General features: G+C 34.5%; 3 protein-coding genes across 5 annotated transcripts; 1 reads left to right on the top strand and 2 right to left on the bottom strand.

Moving 5' to 3' along the window:
- Positions 1 to 869: 869 nt before the first annotated feature.
- Positions 870 to 1,898, bottom strand: LOC112772623 (uncharacterized). Its single transcript, XM_025817589.1, has one exon. It carries the CDS (start codon positions 1,896 to 1,898, stop codon positions 870 to 872), a length of 1,029 nt encoding a protein of 342 aa, XP_025673374.1.
- A 2,743-nt stretch (positions 1,899 to 4,641) lies between these two features.
- Positions 4,642 to 6,055, bottom strand: LOC112768994 (endochitinase PR4). The gene is made up of 2 exons (XM_025813380.2): positions 5,472 to 6,055; positions 4,642 to 5,224 (listed from the first exon to the last, which is right to left on the bottom strand). The coding sequence occupies exons 1-2, from the start codon at positions 5,896 to 5,898 to the stop codon at positions 4,821 to 4,823; spliced, it is 831 nt and encodes a 276-aa protein (XP_025669165.1). The 5' UTR covers positions 5,899 to 6,055; the 3' UTR covers positions 4,642 to 4,820.
- Positions 6,056 to 9,743: 3,688 nt separating this feature from the next.
- Positions 9,744 to 16,458, top strand: LOC112768993 (polyadenylate-binding protein-interacting protein 3). 3 transcript variants are annotated; one of them, XM_025813375.3, is made up of 15 exons: positions 9,744 to 10,067; positions 11,190 to 11,347; positions 11,447 to 11,608; positions 11,905 to 12,041; positions 12,247 to 12,437; positions 12,951 to 13,128; positions 13,256 to 13,489; positions 13,937 to 14,064; positions 14,192 to 14,258; positions 14,378 to 14,411; positions 14,793 to 15,121; positions 15,239 to 15,385; positions 15,790 to 15,885; positions 15,971 to 16,030; positions 16,141 to 16,458. In XM_025813375.3, exons 2-15 carry the CDS (start codon positions 11,212 to 11,214, stop codon positions 16,168 to 16,170), a joined length of 1,929 nt encoding a protein of 642 aa, XP_025669160.1. In that variant the 5' UTR covers positions 9,744 to 10,067; positions 11,190 to 11,211; the 3' UTR covers positions 16,171 to 16,458. The 3 variants fall into 3 exon arrangements, with proteins under 3 accessions (XP_025669160.1, XP_025669163.1, XP_025669162.1); XM_025813378.3 differs by having other exon boundaries at positions 9,785 to 10,067; positions 14,808 to 15,121; XM_025813377.3 differs by having other exon boundaries at positions 9,785 to 10,067; positions 14,802 to 15,121.
- The last annotated feature ends 2,247 nt before the right edge of the window (positions 16,459 to 18,705 follow it).

The raw sequence follows: 18,705 nt of genomic DNA, 5'->3' as shown, positions 1-18,705 counted from the left end.
CAAATAAAATGATTGAATAAAACATTTACGCAAATACAACATTGGCAATTTTCAGACGTAAATGCAATAAACGCAACTATATATAATCCGCTACACCCTGTAGCGGAAATTAATTGCACGTAATCTGCTACAGGGTACCGCGGATTACATTGAGGACCTATTTAGTCATAAACTGCTACACCCTGTAGCGGTTTATGCTCAAATGGTGCTACACTCATAATCCGCTACACCCTGTAGCGGATTATGAACAATGTGGATTGATGGGAAGATGCCTATATATACCAGTCTTACAGTAACAACTCGTGATACAAAATGTACGAAGTTATACAAATACAGTGTTCATAAATAATAAGCCATAGAAATATAATAGGCACGAGGTATTAACAGTAACATGGATTAAATTTCTACATTAGGCATAAATCATAAGTCATACAAATAGGTCGGATCCAAGACTAACACAAACACACGAAAGGAACTAACACTAACACACGAAAGGAACTAACACTAACATCCGAAAGCGTAAATTGCTACAAGAGAAAATAAAATTCAAAAAACTAAAAGCACACAGACTATAAGTCCTACGAACTACCGGCAACGGTGGAGCCTCTCTGGGGGCAAGACCTACGCGTGTGCCCAGGCTGTCTGCAGAGCCCGCACCGCTTCGGTCGGTTAGGGTCGGTCTCATCCATGTTGTTCCAGATTCTGGTAGACCTCAGTCGGCCATCACGGCAATGCCTCAAGCTGGGGTCCGGAATAACGGTCGGACCGTCATAAGGTGGCCAAAGTCCCTCCGGTATTGGCGGCACGAAACCCATCTGGTACACCCTGAATACCTTCTGCATGGTGTAGACCTCGTCGACATAGATAGATCAGTCAAGCCGTGACTGGGCACAACATGCAATCGCATGGCAACATGGGTAATGGAGAGCTTGAAAGTATCCACAGTCGCATGTACGGTGCTGGAGGGAAACTCGGTACGTCCCAAGTGAAAATCTCCCGGTGGGCGTCGTCTCGGCAACGGTGTACTCAGACTGCTGTCTATCGAACAGGGTGACAGTGAAACATCTGGAGTCTTTCAAGTTGCGCTCCATCGCCTTCATAAAAGACTGGCAGAACTTGGCACCACTGGCCAATTGAGCCTCTGTCGTCTGACCACGAACCACGAACAACTCCGCTAGCCGACCATATGTGGACTTGACTAGGGCGGTAACCGGAAGATTCCGTGTACCCTTCAGAACAGAATTAACACACTCAGATATATTGGTCGTCATGTGACCGAACCGTCTGCCACCATCCTGGTGCTGAGTCCACTTATCGTATTCTATTCTGTTCGTCCAATCACACATTGCCGGATTCTCAGTCCGTATTATGTCAAACCAATAGTCAAACTCTGCCTCAGTCTTTGCATAAGCAGCGTTCACAAGCAAACGCTTTGCATCTGTGTCCTTGAAACTGAGTGCAAAGTTAGCTGCAACATGCCGAATACAAAATGCTCGGTACGCATGTGGGGGTAACCACCCACTGTTCGGGTTCTCCAGTGCAGCCTTGATGCCATTGTGCCTATCTGAAATGACCAGTATCCCCTGTTGCGGAGTCACATGTTGCCTCAGGTTGGTCAGGAAGAAAGACCAAGACTCGGCATTTTCCCCCTCCACGAGACTGAAAGCAATAGGCAAGATGTTGGAGTTCCCATCTTGAGCGATTGCCAAGAGCAAAGTCCCTCCATACTTACCATACAGATGAGTACCGTCTATGCTTACCAAGGGCTTGCAATGTCGGAAAGCTTCAACACAAGGAGGAAACGTCCAGAAAAGACAGTGAAAGTACACGGTTGAGTCATCCACGTTATCACCGACGCGAACCGGAGATGTCTTCAACAACGTAACTGTCCCCTCCATGGTGGACTGCACACCAAGGATCCAACGAGGTAGCTCGGCGTAGGACTCTTCCCAGTCCCCGTATATCTGTGCTATCGCCTTCTATTTTGCCAACCACGTCTTCCTGTAACTTGGCTTGAACCCGTACGTTCCTTCGGTAGCTTCTTGCAACACCTTTATCGACACCGCCGCATTGGCGCGAACCATAGAAAAGATCTTGGCACAGATCACGTGATAATCTAGTTGTCGGTGGTCGTTGGATATCGATGTAGCCAAACATGTGTGTGGTCCGTTGTACCGCCGAACCTCCCAGGTTCCCTTCCATGCTCGAAGGCTGATGCGAATCATCCATGTGCAACCCTTCCCAAACTCCTTGCATCTCCCATGGTACTTAAGATGATCTGACTCCATCACTCTATACTCAACACCGCGCCGAATGCTGTAATCCTTTACAGTAAGCACAGCTTCCTCCTTACTATGGAAAGATTGGCCAACTTGAAATTCAGCTACAAAATTTTCCTCGTGCAAGCCTCGACCCCCAAAGGTTGGTGCTGGATCTGTTGGTTGGCTGATGGCTCCCAGATCTAGGGTAGAATAATGTGCAGGTTGCTCATGTGTGCCGGCACTTGACGGTGATTGACATGTTCCTGGATTTGTCGGAATTTCATCATCGCTGTCCCCTCCAATGTCAACAGGCTCTTCATCGGAGTCATCCTCTTGCATAGCATTTTCCACCCGATCCGGTTCCCCCTCATGTTCTACATCTGCAGATGGATGAGTTGAGGTGAATGCCCCAACTGGACCGGCTGGCCGATACTCCAACAAACACTCAGGTGCAACGACGGGCATCGAGGTGGAGGCACCACCCATCGTGGTGGACTGGGGGTTTGGAGCGGATGTACCACAACTATCGATCCCATGTTCCAGCTTCGCAAACAACTCATGTATCCTCACTTCTGGAAAACTCCGACGACAATGAAACAACACCCGCATATCTTCATCTGTTCGTAACACGAACGTTTTATATTGCACGCCGGTTGACACAACCGCAATAGGTATCTTGTAGAACAGCTTCTTCACCCACTTTGTGCCACCTACGGCCAACTTCTGCAGTATACTGCTCTTCAGATCCAACAGTGTATCAGACGACCTGACAAAAATACTCAGCGGTTTTCTGTCTGTAAACTTCACACCATGCCTCTTACTCTTTTTTATTTTTCCAGAATGATGCACTAACACCAAAAAGCTCTCTTCACTCTCCATTCCTCAAGTGATGAATGAATGAGAATGACACTCTACACAACTTGTTGGGTATATATAGGCATCTTCCTATCAATCCACATTGTTCATAATCCGCTACAGGGTATAGCGGATTATGAGTGTAGCACCATTTGAGCATAAACCGCTACAGGGTGTAGCGGTTTATGACTAAATAAGTCCTCAACGTAATCTGCGGTACCCTGTAGCGGATTACGTGCAATTAATTTCCGCTACAGGGTGTAGCGGATTATATATAGTTGCGTTTATTGCATTTGCGTCTGAAAATTGCCAATGTTGTATTTGCGTAAACGTTTTCTTCAATCATTTTATTTACGTAAATTGTCCCACTACTTATATATACAATTATACACTAAGTGAAAATAAATAACTTTAGGTTATATCGTAATTTTATTTGCGATTTGAACTCTTCAATTAAAATACACTCAAATTTTACTATCGATAAAAATATCTTTAAATAATTTAAAAATATAATAATAATATTTAATAATAAATATATATTTTTAAAAAAAATTTTAAAAATTAAATTTTGATACAATTTTTTACAAGTATGATTATAAAAATAAGATATTATTATACATAAAAATTGGTAATTTTTCGTTAAGTATATATTTTTTTATAATTTTTTTGTTAACAACCAATAATACTTTTAAAAGATCACAAAATAATATATACTTCACAAAAAATCATCAAATTTTAAGAATAATAATATCTTATTTTTTTAATCATGCTTACAAAAAATTGCATCAAAATCTAATCTCTAATGTATTTTTTGAGAAATACATATTTAATGTTAATTTTTGCAAGATTATCTAACATTAAATATGTATTTCTCAAAAAATACATTAGAGATTGAATTTTGATACAATTTTTTGCAAGCATAATTATAAAAATGAGATATTATTATCCTTAAAATTGGTAATTTTTTGTTGAGTATATATATTTTTTGTAATTTTTTTGTTAATAACTAATAATACTTTTAAAAAATCACAAAAAAATATATATTTAGAAAAAAATTACCAAATTTTAAAAATAATAATATCTCATTTTTTAATTGTGCTTGTAAAAAATCACATCAAAATTCAATTTCTAAGATATTTTTTGAAAATATATATTTACTGTTGGGCATTATTATTGTGTTTTTAAATTATTTAAAGATATTTTTGTCGATAATAAAATTTAAATGCATTTTTGTTAGCGTTTAAATAATTTGAAAGCGTTTTTTTGTGGTTAACCCTAAAATTTTTCAATCTGATTCAATTGGATTCGGGAAAAAAAACTTCTACTCAAATATATTTAGTTTTTTTTTTTAAATCAAATTTGACATTTCTCAATTTAAAATATTATTTTTGTATTATTAATAAATTAAATTACTAATTTAGTAACTTTAAATATTTGTACGAAAAAAAATTTGTGTTCAAATCTTCATTACCTCCTTTATCATTATAACAAAATGACAAAGGAATAACACGGTACCAAAATCAAATTAAGCCAAAAAATAATCCTGGTATTCACTTTATTTTCATTCATATATAAAAGATACAATCGTGGATTACTAGTGAAAGGGTAATCCATTATTATTATTAATTATAACATCATTATTAATATTTCTTCCAACTTCATAATCAAATAGGCCATGTATATGTTAATAACTACTTAATTAACTTAACAAGTAAGATTATCACCAGGAGCAACACCGAAATCTTGACAGTATTGTTTGTATAGGTTCACACGATCGTTCATCTCCGAAGTGTTACCACCATTGCATTCACCACTATTAATGGCCCTAATGGTTGCACCAAACCCCTGGCTCTCAACTGACCTTACATTGTTTATCCAAAACCACAACGCCGCCTTGAATGACACCACGGCATCATTCCCCACCGTCTCCGGCGCATTCAATCCGTCGAAATTGTTCGCGTTTCCGGCCGCTCCGTAGTTGTAGTTCCATGTTAGTTGGAGAGGTCCACGACCAAAGTATTGCTTGTTAGGGTTGCATGGATATTGTGTGTAGCTTGAGTCACAATAGTTGTGTGATGCACCATTTTGCTCATTAATATAGCAAAAATCTACATATATAGGTTACCGTCATTAAATGTTCTGACAGTATAAAATGTTTAATATTTGGTAAAAATTCAGGTCTAGTCAACTTAACGTGAAGTTGATAACTGAGAACTGAACTGTTAGATGATTTGATTGATTTGACTAAATTTTCATCTAACGGCTCTCTACTATTAACTTCACGTCAAATCGACTGCACTTGAATTTCTACCTTAATATTTATAATGTATCAAAATTAAATTTATATATACTCACAGCCAGTTTCGTGTGTAAAATGAGCAAAGGCAGCTGCAATTTCGCGCTTAGAGTCGTCGGTTGAGCTAAGCTGACCAAAAGTACTGTAGGAGTTGAGAGCGCTAAGAAAAGCGTCGCGAGTGTAGAAATTTTTGCCTTCACAATTAGCAGAAGCTTGGTTGATTATAGAATTGAAGAAATCTTGTGTGACTACGTCGGCCACGTTAACACCACCGCTGCCGGAGCTAGGAGTGCTCGGAGTGCTTGGTGAGCTGTAGCAAGGACCCTCTTGGCATCCGTCGCCGCAATAAGCGTCGCCGGTGCCACAGTATCCGTACTTGCTACAACACAAACCCGATGCACATCCACAATTTTGAGCACTAACACTCGCAATCATGACAAGTGCCATGGCCACAAGTATCAATGGTAACTTGTTTCCCATTTTCATTATTTAAGCTATTAGATAGAAAAAAACAGTTTTTGTTATGAGCAAAGGTGGAGGGGGTAAGAGATGTGTATTTATAGTGACACCATAACCATATACGTATAGTGTGGGGTAACGCGTTCAAGAAGAAATATCTGTTTAGCTTTCTATGCATATCGGTGAGGTTATTATCATTGACGTTTAGTTTCATTATCAAAATTCGATGATATTATTCGCCATTATTCTAAGAAAGCCGCCACGGTCTTACATTTTTGCTTTCATTTTTCAACATTGACTTAGCAATTATTCGGTAAAGCTTTTACCTTTTTAAAATAGAGAAATGCTAGAGTCAGTAATTTTTGTGATTTATAGCAATCAAATAGCTATTAATGATGGTTTTAATGGTGTGAAATTTGTGTAAGATTTCATTCAATGGCTATCTTTTCTTTGCTGGTTACATGCTGGTCAAAATTTAACAAAATTATTGATCTCTTAGACTTTTTCTTTTAAAATCCATAACACCTGTTTAATAAATCAAACTAATAAAAATATTTTTTAATAAAAAATAATAGCAATTATATAAACATCTCTTAAAAATTTTACCAAATTAAGTATTTTTTAATGGATTATCTTCTTAATTATTTTCGGTATTAATTAAGTATTAAACGATGGGGACTAACTAAATTAAACCAACTAGACTCTAATTATTCGGGGGAATGTTGTGCTGGATGGAAATTTTCACGTGTCCATTATTTTCTGAAACGGGATCATAATCTGTTTTCGAATCTACACCTTTCGATTTAGACAAGTCTCATTTAATATTGGCTATTTTTTTTTTATCAAATATTTTTGAAAAATGAAACACTGAATAGTTACATATAAAATAAAATAATTTGAGTTGTTTCGTGTCGTATAGGTTATGAATGCTGTCATTTTTGGATTTTTTTTGGCTCCCTATTACCGTGACTTACGGGGACGTGTGTGGTGCGGGTGCCTAACAAAAACAATCCATAACCTGTGTTTGTATATGACTGCTTTTTTTTTTTTTTTTCACGCTATTTTTTTATTCGATAGACCAAAAATTAATATGTTATAGATTTAAATTTTATTTAAAAATTTATTATTGAACAATAAATTATTACATGCGCAAAATTTAAACTTCTAACACTTTTAGAGAGATAAATGAAGGGATTATTTGACTATTTTAAGTTGATTTGACTGTTTTTGTATATGCTTTAAATAAAATTTGAGTTTATTATATATGTGACAAATGAAATAATGAATTAGTGTTATAGAAGTAACGAAGAATAATATAGCCAAGTCTTGTTGTGACCATTTCAAACCAAGTGATTAATAGGAAGACTTAGTTACTCCAGTCCTATTGGAAGACCAATATTTAATTTTTAACTTAATAAATTAAGTAGGGATATAATGGGAGATGTGGTTTTAAATCCTAATGTTGATGAAGAGTGAAGACTCCGCAAACTAAGTTTTGAATAAATATATATAGGGGAGGGCATATTCTATATGACAGAGTCTGAGTTTACCATATATATATATATATATATATGTTTATCTTTTAAATTGAACACTTAATTCATAATCATTAGTTTACTCTAAACTTATGGATTTAATTCATTTTTCCTTATCTCATTCATTTGAGGTTTCATTTTCACTCTTATATATGTTTTACTATATTTTTAATGAGTTTTGATAAAGGTGTCTTAAAAGGAGCACTCTTTAGTCACCAAAAAAAAAGGAGCACTCTTTAAGAATATCATGAGTGGAACATTTTAATGGAAAATGTAAATAGTCATACTTATTTTGAATTCTCTATACATTGAATGTTAGGAAATAAATTATTTGTATACATATATTAATTATAATCACAAATTATGCTATTTCAAATTAAATGACTTATATAATGGTGATCTTATTTATCGTTATAAATGCTAAATTGAATAAGTCATTATTACTTTTAATTTAGAATTAAATAAGAATAAAACCGGATATTGTCTTTTGTTCTTTAGATAATTATCTTTTAGATTTTAGATATATTATCTTTTGGACTTTAGATACTATTTTATTTGGGCTTAAGGGTTTAATGAGTGCCATGCTCAAATATAAATAGGCCTACAGGGTTTCCAATATACCAAAGCCGCCTTTGTTGCTCTTTCCCCATCAAAAGAGTTGCAGTTCAGCCACCTAGGAATACAGAAGAAGGCTTTGGTTGAGGAAGATCGAAAGAACCACAAGATCCAAATTTTTCCATCAATTTCTATAAATAAAGGTACGCTTCCACATTATGTTATATTTTTGGTGATTTAATATGGATGATCTAGCATATTAAAATTTATTTATTCCAACATTGAATGCATTGAAAAAAGAAAGAGAGAGATGCGTCAAGTTTGCATTTTAATTTTAATATTTAGTATTTATATTTTAAAAAATTTGTGAAAAAATAAAAATTAAAACAAAAAATAAAAATGCAGACACACCTTAGCCAATGAATTTAACCTTTAGTTAAATCAATTTCTTTTATACATAATAAAATCAATTTTTAATAACGGAGAGATGAATAGATATCTCATTTTAAATGCTTCTTATTAAGTAAGGAGTATTGCATTCTTTATTAATTAAACAAATATTAATTATTTGTTTATTATATTTTATATCAACGACTCATATTTAGAGTTTATAATTTAGGATTCATAGTTTATGATTTATAATTTAGAATTTAAAATTTATGATTTAGAATTTAACGAATATTGTACTCCTTCCTTTTTTTTTTTTTTTGAGGTAAAAAGTACTCCTTCCTTTCTCCGGAGCGTCGCCTTAGTTCAGGGCTTCCGCCTTCAGCCTTTTTGACCTTTTTTGTTCAACAAGGCTTTTTATTTTTTTCCCCCTAACAATTGTCTTGGACTGGCCCATGTTTGTTCCTTATCCAATGGAGATTTAAAAATCAAATCTAATGGATCAACCAAATCTTCCCTCAATAGATTGGCCCAATTTTACCGTACTGGCTGAAATGAAAAAAAAAAAGAGTCAAGAATCACTATAGAAAATATAATAAGTTACTAAAAGTTAATGAAGTTCTCTTTACTATTTACTTATTTAGTCATAATTTTCTAAGACTTGAAATTACGCAAATAATGTTCATGCACTATTCAAGTTGATCAAATAGATGAACATAATAGTTGCCACCTCCAAAAGACAAAGAAAGTGTAGTAAACTAACTAATTATTTGATTTATTTCCCATGCCAAAAAATATTTTGCTATTTTCTGCTTTTGCTCTCAATTAATTTACATATACATTATTTTAAAAGTCACATCACGTACTGGCAATCTAATTAATTTAGTGATTGCACCATTATTTTGATAAATTTTTTTTTTCAATAAAAAAAGATTTTTTTTATTTTTTTAGCGGATTTGACAAATTTTTAATAGTAAAAATAAAAATACTAAAAAAATTAAAAAAGATCTTTTTTGAGAAACTGTAATTTATATCTTTTTTTAAAAGATTTTTTTTCTTAAAAAAAAGATGTTTTTCATCTAATAAATAAACAAAAAAATATTTTTATATCGTTATACCCAAACATAATTGATAGATAAAAAAATCTTTTTACATAAGATACTAAAACATAAAATTACTTTTACTTTTCTATAAAATCTTTTAAAAAAAGATAACTCAAAAAAAATTTTTTTTTAGAAGCTCACCTAAACAAGCTCATTTCATATGTTATTATCACTTAATTAATAGATGTTACCAGTACCACTCAGCAGTGATTTTAATTTTCAATTAATAACAAACGCACGGCCACGGTAGACCCGAGTACCGCAAATTGATTCTTAATAGTTAATAGTTAATATCTCTTTATTATTATTATTATTATTATTATTATTATTATTATGTTTTAAATTTTTTTAGGGGCAGCTCAGCTTGTTTCATTCATCCCTCTCTGCTTCGTTTCTTTTTCTCGTTCCTTCAAATCAAATCAAATTCATCTCTCTCTCTCTCTCTCTCTCTCTCGATCACACCGATATTTACTCACTCTCTCTCACTACTCCCAACTTCTCCGTTGCCGCACCTCCCCTCTCCGCCCACTGCACCGCCGTGAAATCCCTAACCGACTCCAGCTCATCTGCTCAACCCTTGCTGGAATTGGATTCTCTCTCATCAACCTCACCACAGGTTCGCTGTTCCTCTCTCAGCTCGCTTTCGCGATGTTTTCTCTATCCTGCTCTATCCAATTCTGTATCCGACTATTTACTTATTTATTTATTTATTTATTCACGTTTTTGTTTAAGTTTTGATCCTATTAAAACTGTTAGGTAGATTAGGGCTTAAACTGTAGAAGTACGCATATAATCCTAAGGAGGACTTCAATAAAAACGAGTTTTTGCTGTTTATGGAGCTGTAGAGTAAGATTAAAACTTGTTGATGGCACAGCAATATGCAGTTCCAAGTCCTAGTTCCTCTATTCAAGTAGGCTCCCTATGTTTGGTATGATATGGAGTAATGTAAGTTTTAATAAATGTTATGAGATTGCGAGCAATAAAAACTGCATATATGGTGGCAATGTAGCTTGGATACCTAATATGACTGGGTTGGGGACCTGGAACAGACAAAGTAACTTCCCCAATCTACATGTCTTTTAATTTTTTAATACACCATACTATTCTCAAAAAGATTTGAACATGAAAGAAGCATGCCACCCTGTGAATGGAACAAGGGAGAGGGCAGGCAATATTAGTAACGGTGGGCTGTGGTTTGAATGGGAAGGTGGTGGGGTTAGCCATGTGAATTTTTCCTAATGCCTCGTCTCATTTAATCTCTCAAATTCAGAGACTTAGACTACTTAGGGTTTCGAGCTCCTCTGACTAAAAGTTAGGAACCTGGATGTTACACCCTACATTATTCTATGTTAGCCTCGAATTGTTTGCTGTCATATGGTTACCTGTTAAGAAAAATCCTTCGATTTTCAATAAGACACTCGTCTGTTATCATTTTTATTATTGTTTTTAAAAAGAATAAGATGAGCTTGGGAATGCAATTACTGAGATCCCTATGAAAGTTCGATCCTAACTTCCTGTTATGTAATAAGTAAAATATTTTGGGATTTTTTGTTGTGTGTGTGTATATATGTTTCATTATTCGCGTGTGAATATAACATGATAGGGCACAATAGCTCGTTTGATCCAGGTAACTGATCCATCTAGTAGGAGAAGGCTTTGTTGTTGTTATTGTTGTTATTATTTGTTGTTGTCGTCATGTTTTTTGTTTGTACAGTAAACTGATTTTCTAAGTAATTAGAGGGGAGAGGCTGTAAGTGAGGATGAATTTGCAACAAGCTGGGCAGCCTAAATCTTCTAATGGATATGGGCGTCGAAAATCTGAAAGAGAAGGGGCAACAAAGTCAGAGAATAAAATCCCATCTGGAAAATTAAATTCCGCCAGATTAGCAAGTACAGGTGAACTTTTGAGCTGAATCATGTAGCTACTAGGCCCAAAAAAATATTATTTTTCTTTGTTGCAGTTTTGCCCTTCCTGATATTTGGTGTCTCTTACAGGTGCTGTGACTGGCTGTAAAGGTGGTGGCTATGAGAGTCCTTCACATGATCGTCTAGTATATGTAACAACATGTCTTATTGGGCACCAGGTGGAAGTTCAGGTGAAAAATGGGTCAATGTACTCTGGAATATTTCATGCAACAAACGCTGACAATGATTTTGGTAGGTTCTATTATATTCTTAACAGAATTGATAATATTCCTCATTTTATTTTTCGTGGAATTGAATGTATATCTGGCACAGTTTTTTATCCTGTTAGTTTGGATAGTTATGCTATTTGTCTAATTTGTTAGTTATTGCTTTTTAATCTTTTGGATATTTATTAATAATAACTTCACCTGCACCCCATAATAAAAAATTCTTATATATACTTGCTTCGTGTTTTTCATTATTAGTGAGGTAGATCATGGATAATTTGACTTTCTTTCCTGCTTACATCATCATTACTGTTCATCTAGGAATTGTTTTGAAAATGGCTCGCTTAATTAAGGATGGTTCTTTAAAAGGGCAGAAGTCTAGTGCCGAACCTGTCAGCAAGGCTCCTTCTAAGATCTTAATTATACCTGCCAAAGAACTTGTACAAGTTATAGCAAAGGTTTGCAACTTTTCAAGTATTTACAATTCACTTGGAAAATTGTGTCAGTTACTTAGTGTCAAAATCTGCGATCATATTAGTTTTATTAGAATGTTGTGTAGTCATCAATGGTGGTTGAGAGGTTTCTCAAGGATTAGGTGATATCACTTTTAATACAATGCTAAATTGTTTGCTGATGATATATTTGGCATGTCAATCATGGCAGGGTGTTGCCGTTACTAGGGATGGCCTACCTAGTGAATTGCACCATGATATGCATCAGGAAATCATGGTAGATTCGTTAATATCTCATTCTCGACATGTTGAGTTAGGGAGAGAATTGAAACCCTGGGTACCTGATGAAGATGTTCCACAATGCCCAGAACTGGAAAATACCTTTGATGGTCCTTGGAATAGGTATTTTTCTACTTAATACAATGTTGTGATTGTGTAATCTTCTCTCTCTCTCTCTCTCTCTCTCTCTCTCTCTCTCTCTCTCTCTCTCTCTTGCGCGGGTGCACACACACAAAATCAATTAATCAATCAAGATGTCTGATTTATTCCGCAACCATTCAACTTGTTACAACACTCTCAATTATATGTTTGGGAGCAAAGTTCTGTCTGAGGACTCATAGGTTTTTTATTTGTTTGCATGCACGTTTCAAATATATTGTCACCATTAGTGGAAACTAAGAAATGGTTTGTCAGGAATGATTGAACGGTCATTGGCTCACAATTTGGATATGGATATATTATTGATATAGCAAAAGGAAAAAAGGATTTTTATGGTATATTCATATGCAGCTGTTGCTATAATCTTGTTATTTTAGCTACAGGTTTTCTTTCCCGTTTCTTTGTTTATTCCGATTTCTTCATAGGCTGTCCATTTTGGTTTTAAATTGGCTATTTTCTTTTTCTATACTTTTCAAGGGGATGGGATCAGTTTGAAACAAATGAGGCCTTGTTTGGTGTAAAAAGCACATTCAATGAGGAACTATATACAACAAAGCTTGAAAAGGGGCCTCGGACAAGAGAACTGGAAAAACAAGCCTTAAGAATAGCAAGAGAAATTGAGGGTGAGGAAACCCAAGATCTGCATCTTGCGGAGGTTAGTGTTGTTTCAACTGTTAGGTTCTTTGTCCTATTTGAGTTTTTATATACTGTTTAATATATGTATCCCAAAAAAACCTGTTTAGTCTATTTAAATCCTCAAACCAGATGGATTTTGTCAACAGGAAAGAGGACTTCACTTTCATGAAAACTTTGATATTGATGAAGAAACTAGATTCTCTTCAGTCGCTAGGGGTAAAGGTGTTGATGATAGCGGATATGATGAAAATGAGGACATACTGTCTGATTCACTCAATTCTGAAACCTTTGGTGGTATACTTGGCTCAGTAGGTAAGGGACCTGGTGAAATAACTGGTGGAAAAGGGAATGATGGAGCACTAGCAAATTCGTCCTCTTTGGTATCTCCTCAATCCATTATTTGATTTCTGAAAGTGTGATGATCTCAATCATTTTTCACATTGGATGACCATATCCTTACTTGTGACTTAATGTGTCTTCACATACATGTTTTTTAGTAAAAAATTTCTTTATATCTACTTGATTTGGCAAATATTTGATTACTTAAAGACACTGGTTTTGTCATTTCATGTTCTACTACATTTTAAATTCGTGTTGATTGATGTTAGTGGATTACGGATGCTGCATATCTATATCAGTGTGGATCATTATATAAGTATTTTTCTCCTCTCGTAAACCCATAATTACGAGGGAGATAAACTAATTTGGTGAGATAGATCATTAACATGAGACTTACAGTAAAGATTTCCCTTGTGAAAAACATTGGGTGTTATTCTCTCAATTTGCCATACTTTTTCTCCTCTTAAATAGTAATTATTTGTTTGCAGGATCTTCCACAGTCATCTCAATCAAGCACTGGTGTGGATTTAAGCCGCTCTGGTTCTTATGATCATGCCAAGCAATTGGCATCGGAACTCCCTACTAAAATCTACTCATCTTCAGACGAGGAAAACAGGTTTTTGTTTCCTTTTTTTCATGTTATGATTAGTTGTTTCCACTGTAATCGTTTTTATTGCTTTCCTAATGATGCCATTTCTATACATGAAAGCTTTACTATAATTTTCATATCCTCCACCTTACAGGATTCAGGATCATTTGGCCAGTGATCTACATAGATCCAGTGGTAATAACAAGGAAGAAAATCAGAAAGTAAGTTCAAGTCTTAGCATTAAATCTTAAACTTTTGTTTAAAGTAATATTTCACGTGATATCTGTAGGTTCTACCACTCACAATACTTTACTTTTATGTTTTTCTTTAATTGATGCAGCAATCTGAGGATGTTCAACTGTCAAAATCTGAAGGTTTGTGAATCCTTTTTTATCCTCTTGTATCATGTAAATTGGGCAGTTCTATAGTGTTGTGGCCAACATGATTAAAGATGAAACTCAAGTATTATCATATAATTGATTATTTTGTTTCTGCCTGACTGCACTCTCCCAAGTGTCCTTTTTTTCTTACCGTTGCAAATCTGTGTTTAATAATCCTGATGAAAAGAAAAAGGATATTTAGAGGACTTTAGACTCTGTTAAGATCCTTTTTCAAATCTTCCTCCATTTTATCACGCATGAGAGAAGAGCAGAAGGTTTTTGTCAGTACACAATAGTATTCATGAATGCCGCTCCTAAGTATGCTTGAAACTAATTTTGGTGGCTGCTTCTTACACGTGTTCCTCAAATCTTTAGCAATTTCAGGTGCAGATTTACATGCATCACTCCACTCAAAGAAAGATGGCTCTGATAAAGGGGTATTATCTTCTAATGTCACCTCTTATACCGCTTCATCTCATGTTCCATCAAAGACTCACGAAAAGACTGGCTCACCTGGGGATTTGACTCAGCGTTCACTTGCTGGAAAAATTAATGGGGAAGCAAAGTTTGTAAGTCCACGTGGGACATCATCTGCTTCAGATTCTGTGGGAGGTGTGGCAGCATCCTCTGGTCTTGGTTTGTCTCCAAGTTCATCTGTTGGTTCATTGTCTTCTGAAAAATCAACTCTTAATCCCAATGCCAAGGTGTGCAAGTTCAAGATTGAATTTGAAATAAGCCTTATTTTGCGGATTCTGGTCTTTTGTTTTACTGACTAATGTCTCTTGAGGCTCTTTTTTCTGTTTTCCTTTTTATTTTATAAGGAATTCAAGCTCAATCCTAATGCAAAGAGTTTTGTTCCCTCTCAAACACCTGTTCGGCCTCCTACCCCCGTGTCCGATGGTTCCTTTTATTTTCCACCCAATGTATCTACTGTACCAAATATGCCAGGCATGCCCATGAGTATTGGAGTGAGTATTCCCTTTTCAGAAATTCCTTCCTATTCATTGAGGAAGCTATGTATGATACTCTTTTTTTCGATTTTAATTTTTTACCCTTATTCTTGTATTAACTTTTAATTTAATAGGGCCATAGATCCATACATGAGAGTTTGCTACGAATTTGTTATGCTAGTTAGTACATAGTTTGCTAACTCTTAGAGCATATGTTTTAACATTGCATCAGCCAGTGGTGCAGAAATTTGGTAGGTTTTATCAATAGGGACTCTTTACCTTTAAAATTTAGGACATTTTCTTTCTAGAGCATTGTTAAATAGTTTGTAAAGGAGACTATGCAGGATTATTAGGGTCTACTTTTTAATCCTTTCTGCCTCGAGTTTGTTTCCAAACTTGATTATATTGCATGTTGTTCACAGGTTGGACCTACTTTTACTGGGCCACAACACATGATATATAATCCGCAGGTAGCGCAAATGCCATCTCAACCATATTTTCATCCAAATGGCCCACAGGTAGGATATCCATTATAGTAAACTTTACCGGTGACTGTTAGTGGATATTGGTGCTTTATGCTAATTCCTTAATATTTAATTGCAGTATGGTCAGCTTATTGGTCATCCTAGGCAGGTTTTATACATGCCGAGTTACCTACCTCCTGTAAGGACTCTTGTTTCGCTCAATTTCTTTTCCCCTTTCCGTCAGATTTCTTCATCTTCTTGTGCTTCAGGTTTTCTGGAAACTCAACCGTTTACTTGGTTATTTTACAGGAAATGCCATACAAGGGACGAGATTATTGAGGACTTGGCTGTTTGTGCATTCTTGGCAAGTACATTCCTTGCCTGAAAAGAATAAACTTAGTGGATGATTCGAAAAGTTTTTAATTGGCGATATCCACAGCTGATATAGGAACATCATATACTGGCTTTTATAGGCAAGCAGGATCATTCTGAGATATGTTTTTATGTCCATGTATTAATCCATACATCTTTCGGGATTTCTCAGGTTTTGGTTGTGTAAACTAATAACTTAACTTATATTGATCCCATGTTCTTTTTATTTATTTTTTTTAAATTCTCTTATTACTATGCAACATCTACTTTTAATTTCTACGCATTCATCATCCATGGCTTTACTGCCATGTAAGTTTAGTACATGCTTTCGTTGACTTCATCATTTGACTTTTGGTTTAAACATATAAACAATGAGCAGTCTGCCCAAAAGTACTCTAAGGTACACCTAGTTATCGTTAAAAGAAAATTGTCATGTGTGCTGCCCGTATTATATCCTTAAAAAAAGTATATTTTCCAATCTTAATTAGGATAATTAAGCTTTGCTATTGTTATATTACGTCATTATCATACCGATTACACCCAAAGTAGCAATTCTTGTCTTGTATTGCCTCCTCAAAAATGATTTTAAAAAGATTAATTAGCACAATAATAAAACACTAGATAAGTTCAAGATATCTAATTTGATAGCGCAAAACATTTTAAACATGTTGTACTAGTTAAATAAATTGTGATAGTGTAAGCAAAACTTGCCGAGTGTTACACTTGGTTTCAAAAGTTAGAAACACGCAGGGTAAGTTCATATTAGGCTAGTACAAAGTACGCATTCTCCTTTTAGCACGCACGTACGTACGGAATGTAATTCTGCTTTCCCCTTTTTTTTTTGAGTTCTTTTCAGCTTTTCTAACTTCATAAGCTAATGCTAGCGTAATAAAGAAAAAGTTAAACACAATGAGTATGCCACTCTTTAAAATCACAAAATATAGTGCGGTGGAGTAAATGTCTTTTTCTTAATTAATATTAATCCAACACAATTAGAACTGTTGGTTTTCGCTCACAGCTGTCTGTGACATCGTAGGTGTATGATGTCCGAGATAAACAAAACTAAAATAAAATGGTTTGCTCATATGATGTGATGCTAAAATGAAAATGACAATCACATTCTATAAAATAAATTTGAGAAATACGAATTAAAACTTGTCTAAAATAATTTTTCTTAACATCCTATTATTGTCATGATACCATATATATATATATATATATAACCTATAGTTATATACACTGTACTTCATAACCACCCAAAACTGATGTATTATTATTTTACATCAATATCATTGCCTACACGATGATTTGATGCTTTCTCTTATATGGACCGTCATTCTTTGATTTTTTAAATTTATCTGTTTGCCATCGTTCCGGAAAGATGCCAAACTTGCAATCCTTTTGATAAATAAACCAAATTTGTACCCTTAATATTTTTGTAATAATTTTGTATTAGTGTTTGGTGAGGTGTGTTTGTCCAACATTACTAAAGCGTACAAAATCGCACTGAGTTGTCATATCAACTAATCTTTCTAAGCTCCTTCTTCATTTCTCGTTAACTAAGTGGAGCCACGTTTCTCCTTTCTCTCTCATATTTGAAGCGGTGTGAATATGAAGCCACATACTAAAACCAATATCAAAGTTTGGTATGGTTTTGCTGGCTATATATATTATATATAATTATTCATCATAGTACTTTGATATATTACACACGTCATCATCCAGCGAAGACAGATTTTAATTAACTAAACTGTCTCATATTTAATGTAACTCCTATTTTCATCGTTTGAAACCATCCACATGTCAAGGAGCATTGTTTTCTTTATCTTTTGACTTTTTGGGATAGAAAGAAACTCAATATTTTCATATTTAATTATTTATAGTTATTATTGAATGGCAAAGCATCATGATTATTTATTTATGGACAGAAAAGAACAAGCAGGATCAGAGGATAAAGAAATAAAAACTGAATTGTATAAGAGGCATATATAATTATTAATTTCTCTAGTATTAACTAGTTTTATATGTATTAACCTATGAAGCACGGACACTTTGCTGAGTTGTCGTGTCTGTGTATCGGACATATTTCGATACTCACCGTTTGACATTCGTGTCTGTTGTGTCTAAACCGTGTCTAAATAAAAAATAAAAAATTCTTCTCCGGACACATTTGGACACACCTAAATACCATCACGTGTCAGCGTGTCCGGTATTATTTTTAATATATATTCTTAAAATAAATTTAGATATAGTATATATTACTATTTAATAAAACAAAAAATATTTTAGATACTTGATATAATTAAAATAAGACATTAAAAATAATTTAAAAAATTAATTTATATTTTAATATCAATAAAATATTAAAATATCATTACGGTTTATCTAAAAAATACTTTATATTTTATATGTATACGTGTCCCGTAAGATTTTAAAATTTGCGTGGCGTGTTCCGTGTCGTGTCGTGTCCCGTGTCCGTGTCAGTGCATCATAGGTATTAAT

The sequence above is a fragment of the Arachis hypogaea genome, chromosome 18, assembly GCF_003086295.3.
Source record: "Arachis hypogaea cultivar Tifrunner chromosome 18, arahy.Tifrunner.gnm2.J5K5, whole genome shotgun sequence".
Taxonomy (NCBI): Eukaryota; Viridiplantae; Streptophyta; class Magnoliopsida; order Fabales; family Fabaceae; genus Arachis; species Arachis hypogaea.
This window is presented reverse-complemented; position numbering and strand designations above follow the sequence as displayed.